The sequence below is a fragment of the Crocodylus siamensis genome, chromosome 4, assembly GCF_052110815.1.
Source record: "Crocodylus siamensis isolate JL-2025a chromosome 4, ASM5211081v1, whole genome shotgun sequence".
Lineage (NCBI taxonomy): Eukaryota > Metazoa > Chordata > Crocodylia > Crocodylidae > Crocodylus > Crocodylus siamensis.
Window position 1 is genome coordinate 42,380,245 of NC_143398.1, and position 27,615 is coordinate 42,407,859.

The 27,615-nt window shown below is 45.9% G+C and overlaps 1 protein-coding gene across 3 annotated transcripts in view; it reads left to right on the forward strand.

The window, feature by feature from the left end:
- The first annotated feature begins 6,916 nt into the window (after window positions 1-6,916).
- IQUB (IQ motif and ubiquitin domain containing) overlaps window positions 6,917-27,615 on the forward strand; it is a 53,631-nt gene continuing 32,932 nt past the window's right edge. For all 3 annotated transcript variants that reach the window (XM_090042175.1, XM_090042176.1, XM_090042177.1), the window contains exons 1-8: window positions 6,917-7,141; window positions 8,539-9,134; window positions 13,731-13,865; window positions 14,457-14,624; window positions 14,776-14,951; window positions 15,252-15,407; window positions 17,301-17,511; window positions 21,585-21,760. In XM_090042175.1, the coding sequence (XP_089898301.1) occupies window positions 8,543-9,134; window positions 13,731-13,865; window positions 14,457-14,624; window positions 14,776-14,951; window positions 15,252-15,407; window positions 17,301-17,511; window positions 21,585-21,760 (1,614 nt within the window). In that variant the 5' untranslated portion in view covers window positions 6,917-7,141; window positions 8,539-8,542. The remainder of the gene's footprint in view (window positions 7,142-8,538; window positions 9,135-13,730; window positions 13,866-14,456; window positions 14,625-14,775; window positions 14,952-15,251; window positions 15,408-17,300; window positions 17,512-21,584; window positions 21,761-27,615) is intronic.

A 27,615-nucleotide genomic window follows, 5' to 3' on the forward strand; every position in this document is an offset into this window, starting at 1 on the left:
ACACCCCCATGACTATCAAGGTGAGGCATAACTTGCTTGCCTGGGAGCAGCCAGGGAGCACAGCCCCACACCACCACAGTGGCTCACCTTGGCAGCAGTGTCAGCACAGCTGGTGCAGGGCTTCTGACAGCATGGAGTTGTGTTCCCTCTGCTGCTGCCAGGCTGGTAGAGGCACCTCACCTCAGCAGTCATGGCAGTGCAGTACTCCCTTCTGTACTGGGTCCCGCCCACTGGGCCATGGAAGTGGCAGCTGCTAGGTGCTGGTCCAGCGAGGCGGCAGCTCCATGTCCTCCTGTGGGTGTAGGGATCTGGGAGGCACATGTACCCCTCCCCCCCCATGCATCGCCTATGGCATCGTTGATGTCCACACCCACAGCCTTCCCCACACTAAGGGGCTAGGGTCTGGAGGGGTGGGAAGGGGCGCCAGCAGGACTGGGGGGCACAGGGGAATGTGGGTTGGGAGTGACGGGGACTGACAGAGCTGGGGGTGGGGGGGGCTGTGGGTTGGGAGTAAGGGGCAATGGCAGGAGCAGGGCACTCGCATATCAAGGCAGCTTAACACCACAAAGCAGTAGGGACAGCTGGAACTCGACCTACATCCTGGTGAGTGAAGGGGATATGGGGAGTTCTGAGTTTTCCATGATAAAAAACCAAAATTAAATGCTAAAATATTTAAGTATTTAGAATGTATTGTATTATAACGATTGAAGCACTGGTAGGCTTCCAAATTGCTTTAAAATGGTAAATATATTCATAAAACAGTGTGTTCAACTGATACCTGTATACAGGCAACCCCTGCTTAACGCTGTTTTGCTATAACACTCATTTTAAATTGATACCTATATTTCACTTAGCACTCAGTGAGTTTGTTGTAACACTTACGGTCACCATCTTGGGTCATTAGAAATGATTGCAGTCGCCATCTTGGGTCATCAGATACTTTCGGTTTCGCTTAATGCTCATTTCACTTGGTTTTTCAGGAATCAATTAAGAATGCTAAGCAGGGGTTGCCTGAACATAAAATAGATATATATAGTGGTGTTTCATTTTAATCGCAGAAAAACTTGGATTTTGGGTGTTTTAATTGGAGAATTTTGGATTTTTTAACAGAGAAAACCAGGATCCCTGCCTATGACTTTGTTGTGCTGTATAACATCTTACATGTAACTAAGATCTCACTATTGTATTTATACATAATAATACTTCATATACATAATACTTCAAATTTTTAAGTTTTCTGTGCCCTGCTAAGCTGACAGGTTGCACCGCTGGCACTGCCTCCCCCCAGCAGCTCCCAAGTCCCTGCTTTTGCCTCCTTCTGCCTTGGGTGGACCCCTGTGCCCTCATGCCAAACAAAGCCCAGGGACTCCTATGCCATCACAAGCTGAGGGGCAAGTAAGCCTCCCTCTGGTGGCTGCCTGCAGCTGACACCTGCAGTGGGGGCAGGGAGGTAGTGTGCTCCTGGCAGGTTCTGCCACACTTCCTTGGTCAGTGCAGGCAGCCTTTGTGGCCCCTACCCTCCATGAAAGGGTGAACTTGCATTCTGTCTGGTTCTGAACTAATGTAGCCTGCTTAGAGAAACCTGCATAAGTTAGAATTCGCCTCAGGCTTTTTGAATGTCTGTACCTAGCCTCTGAATCAATTGGATAGACAACTGCACTGTAAAAGTTGACAAGTCAATGTTTTAAAAATAAAACTTAGTTATTTGACTGCTGGCTAGATTTTGGATAGTTGAGTTCTTTGATTATTTTTAAGTGAGGTAGGCTTGGTTGTCTCTTTGTCTTAGTAATGAGAGCACATCCAATTTTCAGTATGTTGTCTAGTTGGATTTATCTTCCTGCAATACTACTGCTGATCCACAATAAGAATGTTTTAAATAGTTCTTTAAGATTAGTAAGGTTGATTGTTTCCCAAGATAAAGCCACTAGATGGGATTTTACATGAGGACTACAGTTATATAAATGCAGTTGTGTCAGATGACAAATGCTAAGGTATTACAAGCTGAACACAGGTGAACAGGTGAAAGAATAGTTTTACATCAGGGATTCTCAGTGTGCAACAATGTGTTGTTCAATACCAGCACTATCAAGTGTGTGAGTATCTACATATGATTCACAAGATAAGCCCAGAGATTTTGAATAAGAATCCATAATGTCAAAATCAGTCTGTGACCTGTTGTGGTCTTTGAGTTCTTTACAATGGCAGTATTGCTGTATAATTTCTCCATAGGCAAGAATGACCAAAAACCAAGAGCTGGCATTTTTGGAGGGGTGTATCAAGTCTAACAAGGCTGAGAACTACTGTTGTAGAGAGCCAATAGTGAACTGATATGAGATGCAAACTATCATAATTGTTATATCAAGTGCAATAGCTCTTTTAAATTTGCCTTCAAGAGAACTTCGCTTTTATAATTCAGTTACAAAATCCTGTAGTAACTTCCAGTTCTTTCTAATCTCTAACCAAAACATAACTGTTACAGCAACAACATAAATATTTGGATAGTCTGGTCCTACCATATGCTGCTAAAGAAAATCAAGCAGTACTTGTAATATTCTACTGCCTATAACAGGAGTGGGCAATGATTTCAGCTGGAGGACTGCTTAATGACTTGTGAGCTGTCAAGGGCAGCATGGGTAGCCCTGCCCCCTGACAGCTGCCCCCCACCAACGTTTGTCATCTTGGGACCAGAAGTCCTATCCCTGCCATCCCTTGTCCTCTCCTACTCATCTCTCCCGCCAACCTTTGCCACTGGAAGTACTCGTTTTAGCGAGGGAAAGGGACCTGGCTCCATCACGCCAAGCTTCCCCTCTGGTGCATGAGTGCAAAGAGCTACACCTGAGTCGCATATATGACAATGAAGTGGTAAGAAAGAATAGATGAGTTTTGAGAAGCCTGATGTCTTAATGTGCCCTACTTAAAATATTGTCCATTTTTACCTAATGCTTTTTGCTGGTTAACAAAAACAGTCCTTCCAGAGAAAAGGCATTACTTTTACACACAAGCTCCCTACATATGTATGTAGAGCAAATCAATGAAGCAAAAAACAGCATACATATTCGTACAGATGAATTATTTATTGTTGAATTTGATTTATAAGTGATTCATTCCAAGGCAGATATTCTAGCAAGGCTTAGTTCAGTGAGATTGATTGGCGGAATAAATATGCTTGATTCCACCTCCCTCTCTGCCTTAACCATACTAGGAATGTGAGGAAAGAAAAAGAGATTTTGATTTCCTTCTGTAGTACTTCATGGTAAATCAGTGCAAATGCTGAAGTTAAGAAATCTTGCCTTTTTAAAGCACTTTGATATTCTCTAATGAAAGTCATTATGTAAGTGCAAAATAGTATGTGTAGGATGTAGCTTAATGGAAGCACTTAGAGCTTGTTAGAACCAACAACCTGCTGATTGCCATGTAACAGCAGTTAGGGAGGCAGTCATTGCTACCAGCATCCTACCCTACTTATCTGTTTAGCTGGCTATATTCTGAATATGACAGTTTCTCCTCCACAGCAGGAGATCTTAGGGGATGAGGGAGAAGAAGAAATTGGTGTAAGCCAAGAAGGGCTGTTTTTTATTTATATTCATATTATTTCACAGAGAATGTTTGGGGGAAAACCAAAAAAATATATAGAATCATAGAAGTGGTTGGAAGGGACCTCTGGAAGTCATCTGGTCCAACCCCCTGCTCAAAACAGGACCATCCCCAACTACATTATCCCAGCCAAAGCTTTGAAAGCCTCCACCTCTTTGTCCAAAGGAACTTGCAGCCATGAGATGCTTAAAACTCGACACTACAGAACTCATAGAGAAGTAGGGCTGGAAGGGGCCTCCAGAGATCTAGTCCAGGGGTGGGCAAAATATAGACCACAGGCCAGATTCAGCCTGCCAGGCCATTCTATCCAGCCCATGGGGCCCCTAAAAAATTTAGAAAATTAATATTCATCTGCCCCTGGCTGCCTGTCAAAGATGGCAGGAGCCAGCAGCAGTAGGACCCAGGGGAAGCCATGGCAGGACCCTGCAACAGTAAGGCCTGCTCCCCACAGTCGGAAGATTCTACCTAGCAGAGGCTTCTGGCCTGGGACCATGGGGCTGTTTATTCCCGCTGGAGCAGGAAATTCAGTAAGAAGGTGGGGGGGATGGGGAGGCAGGGAATGACCACTGGCAATTGCCCCAGTCAGGGATGATGTGTAGGGGGTGCACGTGCACCCCCTGAAACTGCTGGTGCACCCTGTCAAGCTGTGCTCCCTGTTCAGCTGGCAGGCAGGGGGGCCAGTGGGAGCACCAGTGCTCCCTCTGCAAGCGCTGGCTGGGGAGTGGGGCTGGCAGTACAAGTGGCCACGGGATTTCCAGAAACAGCACAGCTGCTTTTTGTTGAGTATGATCGGCCACCAGGGGACTCCCCCCAGTGGGATCAGCTGCTGGGGGACCTCCCTCTGATCACTGAGTCAAGGCACCAGTCAGCCATGTCCTCAGTCCTCAGGGCCGGGCTGGCTCCTGCTGAATCCTGCTGTTGTGACCATGCAGCTGGGAGCCACGTGGTTCAGGAGTGGCAGGCAGGGAAGTGGAAAAAGGAGGGGGGGAGTGGAAATGAGTGGGCATGCGGGAAAGTGGGGCCAGCGCCAGTGGGGCCCAGAGCAGGCTGGCAGGGGTGCGGGCTCGCAGGGGTCTATGGAGCCAGACTGGGCTGCACCAGCAGGGGAGAGAGTGGCTGGCTCAGCTCCATAGAGCCCCTGTTGGCTGGGACCCCAGGCTCCTATTGTCCTACTCTGGGCCCCGCTGGTGCTAGCCCCAGGGCACTGGCACAAACCTTGTGCTCCCACTTGCTCCCAGTTCCCCCCAGCCCCATGGTACAGGTGGAGACCAGCACATACAACCCCAAACCTGTGTGCCCTGTGCTTACCTATCTGGGCTGAGCAATGGCAGCACAGAACAAACTGCTGCTCAGCATGGGTGGGGAAGTGGTCCCTCCTGCTGCCAGTGCCAAGTGGTGCAGCCACTTGGAGCCCACTTTGGGCCATCCTACATTTCCACCATGTCTACACCGTGTCACCGCTGCTTTTGGGCTGCCCCACAGGGCAGCGCAGAGCAGATACAGGGCAGCCCCACGTGGGCTCCAAATGACTGTACCAGGAAGCGCTGGCAGTGCTAGGGGGGGCGGGGTCCTTTTCCCCGGCACTGAGCAGCAGTTTGTCCTGTGCTGCTGCTGCTGAACCTGAGCCCCAACACCAGCTCCAGGTTTGCTGTGGGGCTGAGCAGTGGCAGCAGCAGCTAGGCGGAAACTGCTGCTCAGCATGGGGGAAAGTGGCTTCTTCCCCTTGCGGCCACAGCACAGCTTTTGGTGTGGCTGCCTGGAGCCCACGCCACGATAGGCTGAAGTACGAATGCCATCGCCGCATCTGGGCTGCCCAGCACAGCAGCAGTGACAATGTGAAGCAGCCGCAGGGCAGCTCACAGGTGGCGCTGACAGAGCCGCACTACAGAGATTTCACACAGGAAATTGTAGTGTTAAAACTATCTGTTCTTTTGCGGCCTTGCTGAGTTCCTTGTGACAGAACTGATTTATTTATGGGGGTAGGCAACCCCGGAATTGGTGTCAGAGCATGGCCCGCAAAGGCATTTTGCTTTTCATCCACACCTCAGGGCAGATGGTAGGGGAGCTGTGAGAGACCTGATCCCTGCCATCCACTTCAAGGTGCACCCGCTGCCAGCAATGTTTCACGCTGGAGCTCCGTGGACCCTAGTGCAGTTGCTTGCAGCCTTCCCACTGCCTGCTGCGAGCAGCCTGGGCTCTGTGGCAGGCAGCAGGGGGCTGCTCGGAGCACAGACTGGCTGTGGTGGGCAGCCAGGTGGGCTGCAAGGAAATGCACCAGGGTCTGCAGAGCCCCAGCCTGGCTCATTGAATTCAGCAGTGGGTGTGCAAGTCTCTGGGGCAGATGGCAGGGAAGGTGCCAGGGCTGTGCTGCCACAACTAGGATCCAGTCCCTTGTGGCTTCCCCATCCTAGCACGCCATCTTGCACATCATTAGGAAGCCAGCATGGAGAGCCGGATTCTCGGGGCTGCTTCCAGGACTGTCGTGGGACTAGTGGAGTTTTTGCGCATGCAGCAGGCCTGTTGTTAGAACAAAGGCCTCAGTCATGAACGCTGCGTGACCCCAGAGGCTGCGGGGCCACAGCAAACTCCCTCAGGCAGTGGTGGCAGCCAGCAGGGAGCTCCCACAGGCAGCTGCACCCAAGTACTGTTGGGTGGGTGGGGGGGTGGCGAGTGCTGGCTAGCGGTCAACCACCTGCAGACACCGTCAGCAGTGGCTAGCAGCTATCTTGGACTGCCCACAGATGCCAGTGACAAGGCAGGGGGGTTGGCAAGTGGTGACCACCTGCAGGTGCCACCAGCAGTGTCAGTGCTGCCTTTTTGCAGGGGGTGCACTGCCACACTTGGGGTGAACATGCATCCAATGCACCCCCTACGCGTTGCCAGTGGCCTCAGTCATACATTAGATCTATTACGCAATGAAGTCGGACTCCCCATGGGTGCTGTGTGGCCCATGCAGCGCCGCTGGGGGTTCTGCAGCTGCTGTCCATGCGAAAATTGGAGAGCTGTGCACTGAGTGCCAGTGGGTCTGTCTGTGTGCGGAGTCATCTCTTTAAGAGCCACAGGCTGCAGCTGAGCACTTCTGTTACAGTATCGGGATAAAAGTTTCTACCACGTTGAGAAATGGGTGTATTTTAAGTCGTGTAAATTCTTCATTTGGTAACTGTGGAAATAATTTACGTTGCAAAGCATCCCCAGGCAGTGCCGGAGCGCAGCACTGCCCCGACCTGCAGCTGCGGACCGTTGTGCACGCGCTTCCCTTTCTGAGCGGGCACCGCCGCCAGTCTTTTGCCAAACGCCCAGGTGGAAGCGCATGCGCTGGGGCGTGGAGGGAGGGGGCGGGGCGCATAACTGTTTGCAGCTCAGCCCGCCTCGCCTGCCGGAAGCAGAACCTATGTCCCGAGCCGCTCCGCGCATGCTCCCCCAGATCGCGCGGGATCTCGCGAAGTCTGGGGTTGCCATAGCGACAGTATCACCAGGTGGACGCCACAAGGCGCGAGCAGGAAGAGGCGGCAGCGCGCTAGGACCTCGCTGGATCTCGGCCGCTGAGGTAGTGCCCGGCTCACGGAGGCGAGGGGCGACGCACGCGGTGTGGGGCAGCCACGGAATCTGCTTTCATAGCAACCGGCAAGGCACGAGCCGCGGGGCTGGGGCGTGCAGTGTGCGGAGTGGATTTCCGCGCGCAGGCGCAGTGCGGTCGGGTGCCGGTGGGAGCGCGCAGGCGCAGTGTGGCGCCTTCCCCTCGTGGCGCGCGGCGAAGGCGAAGGTTGCGGTGGTGCCTGCTGGTGCTGGAGGTGTAGTGCTAGCTTCGGCTCTCCTCCGGAGTCTGGGAATGGGCCGTGGCCCAGGCGCGCTTGCTCAGTTGCGGAACCTAGGCAGCGCGTGTACAGGTGCCCTGCTCCGTGAGCCATCTGCAGCAATCTGGCGTCAAGAGACCATGGCACTGGAGCTGGGTATCATGCTCTGGACCAAGGAATCACCCAAGCTGCATCTTGTGGTTGGCAGCGGTAGGGCAGGAGGTGGAGAGCCTGTAAGGGGAAGAGCAATTGTGCTGTGCTCTGCCCTGCCTCTGAGGTACCACAGAATATTCCCGTGGCAGGTTCTGGAAAATAGATCCCCTTGTGCCTTACCTGTATAAGCAAGTCTCACTGAGTGCAAACTATTCGGAGTGGAAACTACTGTGTTAGTAGGGGCATTGCCAGCAGATTCAGGGAAGTGATTGTTCCTTTCTGATCTGTACTGGTGAAGCCATATCTGGTACCGTGTCCAGGTTTGGGTCTCCCACTACAGAAAGGGTGCGGACAAGTTGGAGAAAGTCCGGCAGAGGGCAACACAAATGGTTTGAGGGCTGTGGGACATGAGAGGCTGAGGGAAATGGGCTTATTTAGTTTGGAGAAGAGAAAGCTGAAGAGATTTAATAATAGCTTTCAATAACCTAAACGGAGGTTTGAAAGAGGATGAAGCTAGACCAAGGGTGGGCAAAATGCAGCCCATGGGCCGTATGCGGCCCACCAGGCCATTCCATCTGGCCCGAGGAGCCCCTAAAAAATTTAGAAAATGATATTCATCTGTCCCTGACTGCCTGTCATGTGGCCCTCAATAGCTTGCCAAAACTAAGTATGTGCCCCTCTGCCTGAAATAATTGCCTGCCCCTGAGCTAGACTGTTCTCAGTGGTGACAGAACAAGGAGCAATGGTTTTAAGTTGCAGCAAGAGAAGTTTAAGTTGGATATTAGGAAAAACTTTCTCACTAGGAGGGTGATGAAGCACTGGAACAGGTTACCCAGAGAGGTGGTGGAATCTCCAAAATATAGGTTAAGTAACAGAGTAGGAAACAGTGAAAGACTGCCTTCTCTGGGTAAGGTGGCCCGATAAGGTCTTAACTACTGGGGAGAAATTCTGATTTGTGCAAGATGGCTGTTAAAGCTAGTGGAAACTTTTATTTTAGGAAAATGGCTGATGCAGAGGAGGCAGGGGAGATCCTTGGTGAAGAAGATCAAACTGAAGTATCAGACACTGCTAAGCAAATGATAGAGCATGCACCTGTAATAATACCACAGGTAGAAACCAATCATGTGGATACAGCAGAGAAATCTTTGCCTCTGAATGAACCAACAGAGGCAGCACAATTAATTGAGGAGCAGGAACTGCCCTCAGGGGAGCAAGTTTCAAAGGAAGCAGGGCAGGAACTGACCACAGAGCAACCAGCTCCAAGGGACAGGGAACAGGAATGGGCCCCTGGGGAAGTAGAGCAGGAATTTACCTCAGAAGAACAAGAGCAGTCAAGTGCAGAACAGCAGGAGCTCATTCCTCAATACATGCGTCTAGAGGATGATCAAGAACTGCTTGAAGGAGGTGGACCAAGTATCTCTCTGCCTGCTCCTTCGTATGTAGAAACAACTGAGGACAGATCTCAAATCACTACTGACAAATTTATGGAGTTGTTAGCATCTGAACAGTACGACTTGAAGAAGACTCCATCGGAGCCTTTGGAATCCGAGATGAAACCACTACCAGAATGGATGACAAGTGCTACAGCAACGGGTATGAAATTTGTTATGATCATCTGCTGGCTCTTACTGCCTGCTTGACACTTTTAAGGAGATTTATATCTACAATTTTCTCAAGGTTTTTTTAGTCTTTCCCATTACACTGTTGAAGTATCAAGGAATATAGCTTTAAATTTGTGGTTTAAGATTTAATTTTAATATTACATTGTATTAATAAAAATATACTCCAGAAGATAAAGACAGGAGTAAGATATTAGGCTGGTGCTTTAGTTTGGTAGGGAAATGTACACTAAATCAGGGCTGTCTAACTGGTACCTTGCAGGCTCCTCCCATTGCTTTTTGCTGTAGCTGCTGGAGTTCCCAGGCCTCCCCTTCTTCCCCTAACTCAGGGGAACTGTTTTGGCTGTAGGATCACCTAACAACTTTTGGTGAGCTGTCAAGGGCCAGAAGGGTAGCTCTGCCCCTTGATAAGTGCCCCCACCCCCGATCACCATCTTGGAACCAAAAGTCCCACCCCCTAACCCCTGTCCTTTGTCACAAGAAGTCCTTCCCCTTGCCCCAAGAAGTACTCCTTTTGGGAGAGGGGGTTGCCGTCAAGCATAGGGGCTACGCATGTGCAGCAGGGAGCAAGGTTCTGTCTAATCTACGCGTGTACGCAGCTGCGCACAATAAAAAAAATCTTGCTGTGTACAAACTTTTGAATGCTGTGCACTCGTCTGGAGAGGAGCTGGGTTGCGGCTTCCTCTCAACTTTGGGTGCGGAGTGTGGGGAAGGCACCAGAGCTGCCACGGGACACCTTACCAGTGGTAAGTTACTACTCAGCTGCGTGGGGGCCACTCTGCTCCACTTCTCACTGCACCAGTATCCCCATGGGGAGGGAGAGTGACACAGGGCAGGCAGCGACTCCTCTCCAAGATGGGGGCGGGGGCTAGGCTAGATTCAACCTGAGGTGGGCTGAAATCAATTGCCTGCTTTGGCATTCATCCAGAGGCAGAGTTCATTTGCAAAGGGGGGGCGGGAAATATATATATATCTGCATGGGATCTTTGGCCCTCAAGCATTCAGGAGGCTTTGGCCTATGTAGCTCAGCCAGGAGCACGCTCCCTCGACTTACCAGAGCAGCTCCAATGTAGGGGAATCGCTCCGAGCCACTCGCACATTTTTGAGTCACGGCAAGAGTGATCTCAGTGTATATACACCTTCCAAAAGAGCTTCCCTCCCAGCCTGGGAGGAGGTGGGGGAGGGCCTGGCCCCAGTTGGGAAAGCTGGTGCCTGGGGGCAGGGTGCATTCCCAGGTTGGCCCCACCAGCCTGTACACTCTTTGAAAATCCAGGGCAGGGATTTTTCTGCTGCTTGGCCTTCCTGTTTTAATCTGGGGTCAGCCTTCAGAATAGCACTGGCCCTTTGTTTGAGGCCATCTCAGAGAAATGTTAACTCTAAGTTAAGCCTATGTGGCAGGCTTCTTTTTCATACCCAGTGGGAACTTTACAACAAGCGGCATGTTCATGGACCGCTGCACTTTATAGGGAACATTGGCAGGGAGCACTAGTGATAGAGTTGGCCCAGCAGGGGCTGCACTCCTCACCACAATGTGCAGCGCTGGCTGGAGCCTCATGCTGCCAGGCACCAGCAGCTGTGCCAGGCATGAGTGCCCTGAGCACCCTTGCCTACTGCTGCCACTGCCTGCCAGGGCTGTGCACCATGGAGGAAGTGTGGGATGGGAGGGAGTCCCCACACACCCCCGTCCTCTCACCCACACACTGCCCACTGAAGCTCTGTGCTGCTGCTGACCTCCTGGGCCTGGGCTCCACACTGCCGCCAACCCCAGCCCCATGGTCCATGCTCCACCCAGCTGCAGCTTTGCCCCCACCCTGTCACTTCCATACCTGCTGCCCAGAGCAAGTGGGACACTGGGGAAGCCAAACAGGTCCCCAGTTGCTGCAGCAGCAGCCCCGCTCAGAAGCTGCTGGTGGCCAGGCCAGGCCCTTTCACTCATGAAGGTGGGAGCAAGGCGCAGTAGGGTGCTGGGGGCATGTGCACAGATGGGTTCCTCACTCCCACCATCGTGGCAGAAGGGCTGGGTGGGGTACAATTTGTTGATGGGCACCACAGGCCAAATGAGAGTGTCTGGTGGGCCAAACCTTGTCCACCCCGGTGTATATAGAGACTATTGCCATAGCTTTAAATAAAGTCTTACTGTTCTATATTGTATGGGAGGGGATAGGGTGTGGTGGGGGGGATGAGTGGGGGAAGTATGTTGTGGGGTTAATGAAGGTTGGGAGTGTGTGGGGTTTGCAGGGATTGTGGAAAGGCAGGGGGTGGGTGGGGGTGGGGTTTAAGGGGGAATGTGGGTGAGGGAGTCTATGGAGTTTGTGTGGAGTGGGTGTGGGCTCCCCTGCTGCACTCCCCACCTCATTGATAACCCTTGCTTTCAACAGCAGCAGCTCCCTGTGCACAGTCCCTGCTGCCAGGACCAGGCAGAGGACCCTTGAGGCTCATGGTTGTGACAGGCAGATCCACCACCTTAGAGTCTCTGGGGTGTAGCATGTCATTAGGTCAGGTGGGCTTCATACTTCCATATGTGGCTCCCCATCCCCACCAGAGTGCTCAAAGCCCCACATGGAGGCACAGATCCAGCCCAGCCTGGCCTAATGGTGTGCAACTCGCCAGCAGTGCCATGATCACCACATGCTGGCACAGAGCCAGCCCGATCTGGCTTAAAGGCACATGGGAGTGGGCCAGGCTTACTTGGTGCCACCACATGTGCAGCCCCTGGGACTCAGTCAGAGCCATGGGCCACCAGGGGGCTCTGCCTGCCATGTCCATGAGCACCCTGAGGGTTCAATGCATTCTCCTGCTGCTGCCACAGCCAGCAGGGACTGTGCACCGTTGTGGGGGGGCATGTGGCACATGCACCCCCACAGCCTCCTGTAGGCAAGAGTCCCTTCACCACTTACCAGCTGTCCGGTTTTGCAGCAACGCACTTGGTGCCTCCACATGGGGCTTCCAGATATTCACATACGTTTCTGAAGTTTCATTTAGGACTAGTATTAATCTTGGCACAAGCATATGCAGTTCCATTGGTTCAAACGTGTTACATTTATTTACCTTAGCAGTGAGATAAATATATTATATAACAGTTTAGATGGCCAAATTTCCACAGGACCTCAAGTACATTAATCCAGAGTAATGTGAATTATCCCACATGCCTACCTGGATTTTTTAAATATGAGAAAATTATGGAAACTATATATAATATTAGGGAAATTATGGAAACAATATCCAAAAAGTGTAGTATTGGTTTTTGCAATCTCTCTCTCTCTCTATATATATATATATATAGTTTCCATAATTTTCTTATATTTATAAATTTCAGGTAGGCATGTGGGATAGTTTACATTACTTTGGATTAATGTACTTGAGGTCCTGTGGAAGTTGGACTATCTAAACTGTTCTAGAATTTTTACCTGTTAGAGGTTTGGTATACTTTAAGCTTATGATCTTGTTAATAAATATTTTTACTTTTGCATATATGCGTGTGTATGAGAGAGCATCTGTATCAGCACTCACTCTATCATGCACAGACATTCACTCATCCTAGAAATAGTTATCAGAAATGGGGGAATATCACCATATTTATGCCTGGGAGCCCCATGGAGGTAGAAGCACAGAATCCGCCCTGTCCAATGATGCAGTGCCTCTAGAAGCCCACACCTGCCACCAGCTTTCAGAGGGGCAGCCGTGGGCCAGTAATATGTTTTTTGGAGTGGCCCTTTGGGCTGGATTGAATGGCCTGGTGGGCTGGGATAGAATGGCCTGCCAGCCCCTACCCTTGTTTCTGCTGCCTGTCCCCACACCTGAGGGTGGTGAGGAGCAGCACAGTTTGTGGGGCTGAGGGAGCCCATGCCTGAAAGACTCAGAGGGATCCAGGAATTCCACATAGTATCCACATTGGTGTGGTTCAGGAGTTGCCCACTGTGCAGTTGGGGATATGGCTGCCATATTGAAATGAGCTGTGTGATCTGGCAAGCCTGCATGGCAGGGGCCCTTGTGGTTCAACATGGTGGGGGGGGAAGGGGGAGGGTGGTTATGCAGCATGGGGGCCAGTGCAGTGCGGTGGGGAGGTGCTTCATGGTGCATTGGGCACCTCTGCCAGGTGTGTGTGCGTATGTGGTGCAACATGCAGCCTGGGGATATGTGGCCCATGCAGTGTGGCTGAGGGTCCTGCAGCTACTGGCCACTCAGAAATTGGAGAGCGCTGCACTGAGTGAAAGTAGAACTAACTGTGAGGAATGATCTCTTGCATAAGAACCACAAACTAGCTCAGCAGTTCTGTTATAGTATTGGTATAAAAGTTTCTACCATAGTTTAGGAATGGGTGTATTTTAAGTCATGTAATTTCTGCATTTGGTAACCGTGGAAATAATTTAAATGTGTACAATTTATATAACAAATTATATTGTCATGTATACATACAAATGTTGCAGTCATTAACTGTATTGGGGAAAGAAAGGGGAGCCAAAATGTATGTACTGGAAACAGAATTAATGGCTGAATCCAAATAATAGCATTTATAACACTTTCCCTTCATATATCACAAATGGGTTTGTCTCATATTTGTTTTCCTCAGTTAAAATCATGTTAGTTCCTGATATCCAGATGATCACAATGGCTTTTAACATATACCAGACTGCAGGGAACCTCAAGCAGTACTTTGCAACACCGCTAAAAATACCAGAGAGTGTTTTACGGTTCCTATTTCAAGGTATGTATTAACATAAACTCTTCAGCTCTATAAAAAAGTCAGAATAGGTAGACCTTGATTTTGCAATTGTATCCTGACAGGTCAACTTGAGTTAGGTTCCACAGTGGTACAAGAATCTCTTTGTGAATCCTTCTGCAAGATCAGGTTGTTACTCTGTTACTGTTAATAGAAATGTACATTGGGGATATTGTAAAATGAACCAGATTTTTTTTTTCCTGGGCCCCTCACAGATGATTGGAGAGTTTTTTAATTTTCCATTTTAAAAATGAAATGTGTCAGTTCATTTGTTCCCTTACACCTTGAGGAAGGCAGAGATTTGACCATAATAAAATTAATATATTTAATTGCTATGGCTTTTCTTGCTGTGACTGATTTCCCCCCCCCCCCTTTTTATTGGTACTACCTGGGTTATCTCTTGGATCATCATCAACATAACCTTACCCTAAATTCAGAGTAGACTGTTTTACTTAAAGGGCCACGATTGTTCTTTGGCACCGTATCTAGTAATACTACATGGAAAGAAATTATTAACTCTATCATATTTTTTTTAAAAGAGAGGAATACATTTCATTGTTACATTTTTACTTTTAGGAAGGATGATTGAAGATAGTGAGACTCTATTGAGTATTGGAGTTAGGCCTCATGAAACTGTCCAGATTGAGATGTTATCTCTTGATCCAGAAAATTATCCAATCAGACCAATTAAATTGCAGCAGGAATACAACATGCCCGATGTCATAACTGTCAGAGTGGAAGCAGGTAAAGTGTTCTTGAAATATGCATTGATAGTCTTGTGCTATAAGTAGGTACAAATTTGATTGAATATGCATTGATAGTCTTATGGTACTATAATTAGATGCAAATGATATTCAATAAATTGTTTTATTTGCTAATTGTTTTCATTGAATAGATGCCAATACATTCCAGGATGTAGCAGTAGAGATTGAAAGACCTACCTACCGTAAACCATTTTTGGGGGGATTTAAGCATAGAGAAACAGGTGTAGAATTTCATAATGCAGGATCACAAACCATACCCAAAAAACGACCTGGCAAAGGAATTGAAATATTCTGTCGAGAGACTCAGGTAATCTTTTTACAGTCTTCCATTTAGAATATTTTCTGCTAAATAAAATAGGAGGCTGACATGATTATCAGAATAACAGGCATTTTCTGATTTTTTCCCCCTCCCCTTCCCTTGATTAAAAAATCAGAAGCAAACTATTTATTGGGGTGAGGATGGGAGGAGGGAGAGCCAGAGAATAAATACCACCTAAGGATTAGGCTTAAACTCTTACATGCTTCTGTTGTAACTGATCTTGTTCTTTATCGTCAGTATAGTTTATGTTGACTTACTGTGATGACACAAGCATACTTTTTGTTTCAGACTACTGTTGAGAAGAACAAGCAGCAACAGACTAGAAATACAACCTCCACCCAAATGACTAAAATTGGTGTCTATGTGTCAAATATGACGGATAAACTAATAAAACCAGGAAAATATCTTGCAGCAGACGAATATCATAAACACAGGCTTGATGCAGTAAGTTCTCATCCTTTTGAAACTTTGTCTGTAAGACAGCACAATAAAAAGATTAGTTGAACACATAATGGGATAAAGTTCACAGAATGCATTTAAAGAAGAAGTATGAAAAACATCTCAATCTTCACTTTTGTGAAGGAAAAGGAGCACATATTCACTCAGGTTACTAAGGCTGCATTTTTAACATTTGAGAGAGCTTTACTTCTCTCTGTTTAAAAAATCTCAATGCTTTCATAGTTTCTGTCCCAGGATATGAAATAGCTGCATTTAGAAGTTTGTTTAAGCCTCTTTTTTAAGCCTTTCTAACTTTCTCACAAAGTTAGAAGTATGTAAATATCATGCATAAAGGTTAAAACTGCACAGGGTGACATAAGGAGGCAGCCTGCTGTCAGCAATAGCACTAGATTGGGACTCGGGAGACTTTGCTTCAATTCCCAGCTGTGTCACAGGCCTGCTGGGTAACCCTTTCCAAGTCACTTTAGTCATTCTGCCTCAGTTTCTCCACTTGTAGAATGGGAATAATGATACTGACATGGAAAAGTGTTTTCAGATGTATTGTTAAAAAGTGGTATGTAAGAGGCAACTGCTATTTGGTTAATGTTGAGTGACAGAAGTACTTTACAGAATGTGGTCCCCAGTATATGACTGCTCCTTCCTGTGTTTCAGCGTGTGCAGTTGATGCTGCGTTCACAATTTCAGCTGCATTTTCTATATTTTTCCCCTGGAAATTCACATACATTTTTCTGAAGTTTCATTTAGGACTAATATTAATCTTGGCACAAGCATATGCAGTTCCATTGGTTCAAACGTGATACGTCTATTTACATTAGCAGTGAGATAAATATATTATATAACAGTTTAGATGGCCAAATTTCCATAGGACCTCAAGTACATTAATCCAGAGTAATGTGAATTATCCCACGTGCCTACCTGGATTTTTTAAATATGAGAAAATTATGAAAACAATATATATATTAGGGAAATTATGGAAACAATATCCAAAAAGTATAGTATTGTTTTTTACAATGTCTATAGATATAGATATATATTGTTTCCATAATTTTCTTATATTTATAAATTTCAGGTAGGCATATGGGATAATTTACATTACTTTGGATTAATGTACTTGAGGTCCTGTGGAAATCAGACTGTCTATAAACTGTTCTAGAATTTTGTACCTGTTAGAGGTTTGGTATATTTTAAGCTTATGATCTTGTTAACAAATATTATTACTTTTGCATATATGTGTGGTGTATGAGAGAGCATGTGTATCAGCACTCACTCCATCATGTACAGATATTCACTCATCCTAGAAATAGTTATCAAAAATGGGGGGAAATCACCATATTTATTAAAAAAAAAAAATCCCCCCCCAAAATGACAACTCTTAAGATACAAGCATCTTGTTGTTTGAGACACCTATACCTGTTGAGCAGTCTTGCAGGAACTTCAAGATGTATTGAAGTATGATGGAAGTGTGAGGAAACAATGAATTAATATTGGCTAACATGTTTGATAACTATCCCAGCACATCAGCAGCCATAACCATTATCAGTGTACACTGTAACAAGAACTTTTTCAGAAGGGATTTGGAGGAATTTAATGGTGTAGTCATATTGAATAATCACAGATTGGGGAGGTATTCAATAATTTGAACCTTAGTGGTCAGTGATGCACCCTGTGGCTATTCCTGCTATTGCTGAAGAAAAGAGCTTTGTTATATTCTAGATGTGGAATAACGCTTGCTCACTTCTATGAATATTTAAAATACCATCACAGTTTGAGTACAAGAGAAATTTGTGGAAAATATTAAGTGGGTAGAGTATGCTGTACAGCATTGTGTCCTTTTCTAGTGTTTTACTTCAGATTGATGTTGATTCTTCTCTCTTGTAGGTGGTAATAATACAGACTTACTTGCGACGATGGCATGCCATAAATGCAGTACAGAAATTAAGGCAAGAGAAAAGGTTACGGTTGGAATGGGAGGCACAAGAAGAAGTAAGAAGAAAAAAAGAGAAGGAAGAAAAATTGAGAAGGGAGCATGAGCGAAGATTGAATCCTAAAACAAAGGAAGACTTTGAACTGCTTTATAATGCTTTAGAATGTAAGTTTTTCTTAAAGGAATATTCTCAAATCAGCTTAGGCCCCAAAATTAGGTCTTGTTGAAAACAATATCTTACTGAGCCCTGGCATCAAGGGGAATACTTCCACTATTTTGTCAGCTAGCAGTTGAAATACTTTGTTTGTAAAGAACTATCTAGCAGCCAAATATTTCTTCATTCCTGTTAGGAAATAATCAGCTTACTGAATGCTGCTGATAATTGTTCAGTTTGGCATATTTACTGTTGGCTTCATCGATCTCTAATGCCAAGTCCAGGCACAAGAACAGGAAATGTTTTTGTAATTTAGTAAGATTAAAATAATTGATGGACTTACCCAGTTGACAATAAATCTAGACCAAACCTATCTTTTAATGCCTGTAGTTTAGAATGTTAAACATTTAAACTGTACCAGAAGGTTGTGAAACTTCAGCCAAAAAGTAAAAAGGCAATTGGCATATTTTGCTTAAGCCTTTCCAATGCTTTCTTGTCTTTAAGTTTTTTTCACTTTGTCCTCCTCCTTTTTGTGTCATTGTTTAGGAAACAGTTGCCAAAATTAAAACATGCTGCTTAGTATCCTGTATGCTGCCCCTAATGGAGTGAGTCATTTCTGATATAAAAAAAGACTTCTCTAACATTTCCTGCTTATAGTTTGAGGTAGATTTTTATGGAAAATATTAAGTGGGTAGAATATGCTGTACAGCATTGTGTCCTTTTCCAGTGTTTTTCTTCAGATTGATGTTGATTCTTCTCTCTTGTAGGTGGTAGTAATACAGAGGTGGTAATATTAGCCATTGTCATAATGGCTAATAGAGGAATGAGCAAAACACACAAGTGCTATGTGGAAAATATCAGTGAAAATGTTTTTGAAGAAAACCAATAGACATGTAAAAACCAGCCTCATGCCAGTATTGGCATATAGAGTACAGAATGTGCTTTTGAAATGTCTCATGTTGAGTTTTGTGAGTTAACTATAGCAAAAGATACTGCTATGTCATTGGCTTGCTATATGGCAGAGGGAGCAGACCCTAGTGGCTGTAATACAACAACTCTTGAGCTGCTATTTTTCTTTCTTTCTTTTCTTTTCTTTTCTTTTTTTATGCCACACTTGTTAGGGTGCCTTTGGCAGATCACTTTTAATTTTTGAGAGGGTAAATCACTAGTCAAGTGACAAGCATTCTTGTTAAGTGACCAGAATTTTTAAAAGTGACACCTGATGTTCTCCATTTTTTTATATACCTTTAGCACTTTCTGAGAGAGAGCTCCTGTAAGGTGTGCTAGATTTGAGTATTCAAAACCAAGTGAACTTGCTTTTTCATAATCAGCTGTATAAGGGAATGTTGTATGGCTGATGATTATGAAACTGCAACACTAACAGTGGCTAAGATTTTTTTTTAAAAGGCTGTTTCACACCCAACAGTATTTTAGCTGGCTGTGTAATCCAATCAGTTTTTAATTTAAATTGTAAGAAGCTTATTTGCAATAGAAATAAATCTTAACACTGAATTCTTGAATGAGCCTAGATATTTTTAGATTTGAAACTTCTGGTTTACAAGTGTCTCTCTTTCTTCAGTTAAATACCATTGTGTTCATACAACAACAACAACAACCCTGAATTGTGCAAGTTCCCAAATTCATATCAAGGCAACATGTGAAGCATGTGCCAGTATAAATTATATAAAAACAAAATTCCATTACTTAATGTCTGTTAATTCTGGTTGAAAGCATTAGTCTTTAATTTGACTATTTGCTTCTGTTTTTGTTCATTGTTGTTGACTGATTCCTTCTCTAGGCTGCAACTGGCAGCAGTCATGCTCCTCATTGGAACAGAGCTTAGTGATTCTAGGAATCGCTCATATTTTTCCTACCTGCAGCTAGCACTACTTTCACATTCTTACAGTGTCAACAGTCTTACACAAGCTAAATCACTGTGACAGTAATAGAATGAGATTATTCTCCTCTAGAGATCTGTGAAGGGCATTACTGGTGATCACAACAGGGGGATTTTGTTACAGGGTCAGCCAGAACTAGCAACAGCTTGTAACAAAATTTTGGCAGGGGTGGTGTGTGAATTGTAAACAAGATCTATTATGTTCATGTGTGTATACTTATTAGTAACAAAATGTTATTAATTATTGTGAAGTGCACACATGATAACAATTAATTAAAACTGGAAAGAAACAAGGAATGGGCCAAATAAAGATTTCTGCATATCTGTAAAGTATGTATGCTGCCTGGTTTATTTTTTAACATTGTTGCTTAGGTCTTTTTGGCGCAGAGGTAAATCTTGACAATTCCAATAACTGTGTGTAAAGTTGCTTAGTGGAGTTGCCAGCATTGTCTTTGAAAAGGCTGCCCCCTTGTGATATGTGAACCACTGTGCAGTTTTGTGTTGTGTGGTGCTAGTGGCTAAAATGGCTGTTCTGAAAGTATCTTGTGATGCTCTGAACTTGTTGGGAAACATTAATATTAACTCTATAGCAAAAAGAGCATTAAGAAAATGGGTTTGAAATGGAAGAACTATGAGATTCTGGAGATAACTTAATCATGCACAAACCTTTTTCTTCAGAAATTCTTCCCTAATATGGAAAAGCATGTTAGGTTTCTTTTTCTTGCAAATACATGTAGAGCATAACTTGCAATGGATACATTATTTTTTAACTGTTTTTAAATAATGACAATTTAAGAAAACGTTTATGCATAGGGCTTTGACTTTGCAAAAAAAACTCTCACAAAGAAGATAAGTTATACAGTAAACAAAAAAGCATTGTTCAGTTTTAAAACCTCTTCATTTTCTTAAGAGTAGACAAATGCTCATAAGGAGATCTGTCTTACATATATCAGCACTCATAATATGTCACATTGTTTTCTACAGCACAGTCAGGTATAGAAGTATGTGTCTGTAGATGTATTCAGTAATATCTGTTGTAAACCACACACCTTCGTTATCTAAGTGCTACAGCTACTCTAGCAATTTCTTGAGCTTCCTATTTCTTCATTTGGCCCTTAGGAATCAAGAGGCTAGATTCTCATTACTGTCAACTATTGAACATAATGCGGTAACTTTCATCTGTGACTTGGGTGTATGGTTCTTGTGTGTAGTGCTCAAGCCTTGGAGGGGTGAAGAGGAAAGGAAAGGACTGCTTAGTCTACCTAAATATCTCCACTAATGGACCTCTCTCCCCCTGAGATGCCAAAATGAGCTATCCCTTGCAATGTGATCTGTAAATGGGATGAAATGGACATATCTTGAAACCAGTAGCAAGAGCTTAAGCTGTTATGTCGCTCCCAGTTCCTTGGGTGTGTTTTAATAGGATACTGGTTTGTTTTTTTTTATATGGATTGATAAGCATTGAAATCCTTCACAAAATTGAAATTTAAACCATCATAAATAGACACCTCGCTGTTAACACCTCCACTGAGATGATTTGGGATAATTCAGATCTTTAAGTCTTTGTCTAAGTGTCCAAAGAGCTTAAAATTTAAAAGTAAGTTTACCCTGTATGCTCAGTTCATCTTTTGAAGATCATCTTTGTAACTATAAGGACTAGGGCAGGGGTATGCAGCCCCTCGGCCCACATGTCAGAGAGTGGCATGTGAAGGCATTGCTTGGCGTGTGTGCCTCAGGGGAGGGGCCAGACCTGTGCTGCCACAACAAGAATTGGGCCCCTCACAGCTCCTCCACAATCTACCCCTGGCATGCCAACATCCTACAAGTCAAGTTTGCAGATGTTTTTGGCACGCTGCCCAAAAACATTGCTGACCCCTGGGTAGGGTTTTCTTTTTCATGCAAAACTGTCTTGGATTCTGGTGTTTAAATTGGCAGTAGTAAGAATGTGAATGAATTCATGATAACTCTGTAACCTCTACTGTTTGATTTTTGTTTGTGCTATTTATGTGAATGAAGATTTTCAAAACAAATGACTTGTGTGTTTTTAAGTTAAGGAACTGAATGTTTGGCTTCAATCAGTCATTGAAAAATAAGTATGTATGGGCAAATTATGAAAGCAAAATGCCCAGCTAGTTAACCTTCAGACATTCTAAAATTAAGACTTTTTTTGTGTATGTGTGTATATAGTGTGGAGACAAGAGGAGATTGCGCATATTAACAGCACTCTCAGTGGAGCTGAAAGAAAAGCAGCCCTCTGTTCACTTCTAGAACAAGAGACACAACTAATTGCTTCTATTGGGAGACACAAACTAAATGCAGATGAAGAGAACCAGCAAAAAGCAATACTATACTTTTTGGATAAGGTCAGTGAAGTAATGGCAGTCTTAACATGGATGTTTCCAAAATTAAAACAGATAATAGTATTTACAAATTCAGAGACAAAAGTAAAACACTGTATTAGCATGAGCAGTTAAATACGGGTGTATTCACTTATTAGTTATTCTTTAAGTTGATTTATGTTGGTAGAATTTAATGAATTTTGTTGTTCTTCAGCACAGAATTGCAGATGTTTTTGATCCAAATATTCCTAGTTGTTGGAAAGAGTGAAGAAATATGCATTATCAAAGAGTCTGTGTGTTTCAGCCTAGGCATGACAGGGTATAAATTAGCTCAATGCTGACCTGATGGAATTTTTATTATAGGAATATACTGTATAAAGCACCAGATTGTCTGATATCAGGTGCTTATTGAATGTTTCATAGTTATTCTTTTAGAGCTGTTGCAGTGTGTTATGGTTGTATTATACTGCATAAAATATAGAATTCATTGTTTTGATGTATAAATCTATGCAAGCCCAAGTACTCATGCTTTATCTACTTGTGAAATTTTTAATTGCTCTGCCTATTAGCTTCTTTCTTTCAAAGATACCCAGTGTCAATAATTAAAACTGCAGGGCAGGAGGGAGCGCAAATCAATGTCCCCACAGCAAGGGAGGGATTGGGGCTGGGGCTGTGACAAGTTGCCCAGCTGGGGAGGGGGGCTCCCGCCACTGCGTACTGCCTGCGGTCCAGGAGGGCATGGGAGCGGTTGTATCCCCCCCCGGATCTGTGCAGCGTGGGCTGAGCCAAGCTGTACTCTGGACAGGCAGTGGAAGGTGCTGAGAGTGTGGGCTATGCCCTCCCACCACTGAGCCAGCCTCCCTGCGCCTCCCGGACAAGCCACCTCTTCGCTCTGGCTGGGTGAGCAGCAGCAGGGCATGGTAGCGGACACCCAGATCGGAGCGGGGCTAGCGGCAGGGACTGTAGGGAATTTTAGGGGGGTTGCAACTCCCCCCCGTAGCCCCTGCTCGACTGCACTCTACAGGGCAGGTGGAGCCAGGGCTGTGCTCCAGGCTGTGGCTGGAGCTAGCGTCCCGGAGCGCAGCCCTGGCTCCACTTGCCCCATGAAGCACCGCCCAATGGTGGGTGGCCAGGGCTAGCCTCCTGGAGCGCAGCCCAGCCCTCCCTGCACCATCCCAGACTGGCAGTGCACAGTGGCAGGAACCCCCCTCCCCAAGTTCCATGCTTCCATACCCCAGCTGGGCAGCTTGTACCAGCCCCAGTCCCTCCCCTTCTGTGGGGGCATTGATCTGCTCCCCACTCTGCCCACCACAACAGATTTACCAGCTGGAGGTAGTAGTGTTGTCCAGTGTGATGAGGACTGCTACCTGTTTAGTCAATGCTGAATTTCCAAATCAGTATCGAATCTTTTCCAAATCGATTTGGAGGCTTCAGATTACTTTTAGATTTTCTCAGTTTTCAGAGATGTAGATCTTGTCTTAAGTAATGTAGTAATGGCATAAATTTCCTTTAAAACAGTTACTGTTTTAGCCTATCTAATATACCGTCACTCCTCTATTTCAAAGGGTGCACACTGCTACTGCTTGTTTTGATATATCTTAAACAGTAGTTTAAATATTTTTTTTATTTCTCCTACTATTCAAGTGGGGGGTTGAAGAAGCTGTAGGAGCCAGCAACAGGAAAAAAAAAGTCATGTGTGGTAGGTTTTAGCTACTGGCAATCTTCTGTGATCTAAATCCATGTGTAGTCAGGCAAAAAAAGCATGTGTTCTTCAGTTGTTTTTGTGCAGTCAAGTCTGCCTGTGCCCTTGGAGAGCATTTTAGTTGTGGTAGGCTGACTTCCATCATGTTAGCCTCCATTTTTATTTATCAAGATAAGCTGCTGGTATTGTTTTCCTAGCAGTAACTCTTGATATTCCTTCTGGCATGTAGGAATACATGCTGAATTGCATGGATTTATTTTGTATGTGCAAGCTCTGCAGGCATGCCCACAGCCTGGACAGTTTTGTGTAGGAAAATGTAAGCACTTAATTATCTATTCAGGTAAAATTGTTGGTGTACTTATACAGCTGCTGTAGTTTCTTGTCCATTTTTGCGCCTGAACTTCCATTTTCAATTTTTTGATTTTTGTGGTCTTAAAGAAGTCAGGAGGCTGAATACCATGGTGGACTAAATCCTGCATGTCCCATTGATTTCAACAAACTTCATAGTTTCATAGTTCTCCGCGATGCACGTTTCATGTTGTCTTCCACGTCCACTCATTGGTAGGATAGAAGAGAAAACCACCTGTGCACCTGTCTCTTTTAGCACTCACCCCAGAGTGTGGTAGTCCTCCATCAGGCGATCAGGGCTTCTCCTGGCCACATCATTAGTACCCCATGGACTAGGACCATGGGGTAGTAATTGGTGGGCTGAATCACAGTTTGGAGCATCCCTTTCATGTCCTGAATTTACATCAGCAGACATTCTGACCCAGTGTAGGTCATTACTAGCTTTTATCAAGACTTCATGACTTAGAAGTGGTAAAGAACTAAACTGAAACAGTAATTTGGTCTGGAGCATGGGTGCTCAACCCCCAGCCTGCAGACGAATTCAGCTCATGAGGCCATGACATCAGGCTCATGGGGCTTCTCACGGGTTGAAAAATTTTGTGGTGGGGGAACAGTGGCAATTAACAGTGCCACCTCTACCCCACTGCCGAATTCCGAAGTCCCTCAGGGTCCTGTCACACTCCCTTACCCTGCAAGGCTCAATCTGGCCTGTAGATGGACTGGCCCTTGCCCATGCGGCCCATAGTGCAAAAAGGTTTAGAATCACTGGTCTAGAGCAGTGATTCTTAACCAGGGTGCTGCAAGGTGTGAGAAAGCAAGTTCTCACTTGTCACCATCCAGCCCCTATACAAGGAGGTAAGCACTGTAGTACATAAATTAGTTTTTGAAATGGGATATCGCCAAATTCTGAAAAGCTTGGAAGTAGTGCCTTTAGTTTAGAACAGTTGAGTGCCATGGAGTCCTAAAGAAGTAGGGCTAAAAGGCATCTCAGAGGGCATCCACTCCCCTGCCTGAGGCAGAAATACCCCTATCCAAACCATCCCATACAGCCATAATCTAAATTTTACCTTCAACCCTGACATAACATAGACCTACCACCCTAACCTGTCTCAAGTAAACCACGGAACCACAGCAGCTAGTGTCCTGCTTCTATAAAATGTTGTCAATATTTGCTCAAGAGGTCCCAGGTAGAGGGCCACGCCCCTGGCTGGAGAGGAAGGAAACCCCCCACAGTTTATACCAGTCTGTCCATAGGGTAGATTCCTTCCTGACCCCAAATATGACAGTCAGTCTGACCCTGAGCAGAGGGGCAAGAACTTCTAGCCAGCAACCTCACAACAAGCGGTACGTTCACGAACCACTACACCTTAGAGGGAACCCTAATGATAGAGCCGGCCCAGCAGGGGCTGCACTCCTCACCGCAATGTGCAGTGCTGGCTGGAACCTTATGCCGCCAGGCACCAGCAGTTGCGCCGGGCATGAGTGTCCTGAGCACCCCTGCCTACTGCTGCCACTAGTTGCCAGGGCTGTGCACCATGGAGGGAGTGTGGGATGGGAGGGAGTCCCCACACACCCCTATCCTCTCACCCACACACTGCCCACTAGAGCTCTGTGCTGCTGCTGACCCCCTGGGCCTGGGCTCCACACTGCTGCCAACCCCAGCCCCATGCTCCACCCAGCTGCAGTTCTGCCTCCACCCTGTCACTTCCATACCTGCTGGGTTTTAGTCTCAGCAAGAGCATTGGCACACCACAGTCAAAGTCCCCAGCCTTGGCTGAAGAAAAAAAAAGCTGGGGGGGAAGGGGAGCAATCGGCAAAGCCCAGAAGCATGAGAAATACTCATAACTACACTTAGATCATCTCTGACCAGTGGCTATCCAACCTCCTCTTGAACACCTCCACTTCCATTGCCTCACTAGTCTCACAGCAAAGAAGTTTTTCCTGTTATTCAGTCAAAACCTACTTTGCTGAAACTTCAGGCCACCGGTCCATGTCCTCCTCTCTGCAGCAAGAGGGAAAAGGTGCTTACCCTCTTTATGGCAGCCCTTAAGGTATTTAAAGACTGATATCATGTCCCCTTTTAAGTGCCTAGTTCCTTCAGCTACTCCTCATGACTTGCCTTCCAAACCTTTGATCATCTTTACTGCCCACTTCTGGACACTCTATAGTTCTCTATATCCTTTTTAAAATGTGGAGGCCAGAATTGCACACAGTACTCCAGATGAGACCTAACCAGTGACAAGCAGAGAGGCATTACCACCTCCCGGGTCTTGCACCTAATGTTTCTATTTATGCAACCCAACACTGCACTGGCCTTTTGTGCAGCTTTATTACACTGCAGATTAATATTGTTTGATCTGCCAAGACTTCCAGGTCCTATCATGCAGCCAGGTGTCACTCATTTCATATTTGTATTTTTGATTATTCCTACCAAAGTGTATCAACTTATATTTGTCCATATTGAACTTCATCCTCTGAGCACTAGCCCAAATTTCCAACCTGTTGAGATCCTTCTGAAGTACGCTTATATCCTCCAACATGTTTACAGTTCTTCCAAGTTTCATGTCATCTGCAAGCTTGCTCAAGTTTGGTCTAAAGTAAATTTATTAACTAACTATCAGAGCCCTACTGTGTTTTTTTGGACACTAAATCAATGGGAAGCTGGGTGACAGTGACCACAAGCTGATCACCTTCACCATCCACCGTAAAGCTGGCAAGTCAGCAACACGGAAGTCCTTGACTTCAGGAAAGCCAACTTTGACAAGCTCAGGAGGCTTGTCAGTGAGGCCCTAAGGGACCACGACCCCAGGGAGAGGGGAGTTCAAGAAGAGTGGTTGCTCATCAAGGGAGTGATCCTCAATGCATTTGCTGAGCCTGTCCAGGCCAGCCTGGATCACCTACCTGCGTGGATGCTTTGCCCCAAAGTTTGGTTATCGGCAAATCTGGCCAGTCTGCTTCATTAATGAAGATGTTGAACAATATGGGTCCAAAGACAAAGCCTTGGGGGACCCCACTGTACCAGCTTGAAGGAAAGGCAGTAAGAGGGCACAGCAGCCCTCCTGGCTCTCCAGGGACCTAGCAGACCTGAGGCTAAAAAGAAAGGCCTACAAAGGATGGAGGATGGGATTCACAATCCAAGAAGGAATATTCTGCACTGGTCCGGTCCTGCAGGGAGCAAACCAAGAAAGCCAAGACTGTGCCTGAACTCCAAGGCTAGCTTTGAGCATCAAGGACAATAAAAATTCCTTTTTCAGATATGTGGGGAGCTGGAGAAAAAGCAAGGGCAACGTTGGACCCCTGCTGAACCAGATGGGGCAACTGACAGCTGATGCCCAGGAAAAAGCCAACTTATGAAATGGGTACTTTGTGTTGGTCTTTCATCAGTCCCATGGGACACCCATGCCCACCATGGGACAAGGCAGTCCAGGTGAGGGAGATCTCCTGCCCTTCGGTAATGCTGACCTCATGAAAGGACACCTTGAGAACCTGGATACCTTCAAGTCAGCTAGCCTTCACGGTCTACACCCCAGGGTACTCAAGGAGCTGGCAAGCATCATAGCCCAGCCCCTGGCATGGATCTTTGAAAACTCCTGGTGCTCTGGTGTAGTGCCCGAAGACTGGAAGAAGGCCACTGTGGTGCCTATCTTCAAGAAAGGGAGGAAAGTGGATCTGGCAAACTATAGGCCCATCAACCTGACTTCTGTCCCAGGGAAGATCTTAGAAAAGTTTATTTAAAGAGGCCATCCTTAATGGACTGGCTGATGCCAACATCCTGAGGGATAGCCAGCATGGGTTTGTTGCGGGTAGGTTTTGCTTGACCAGTCTCATT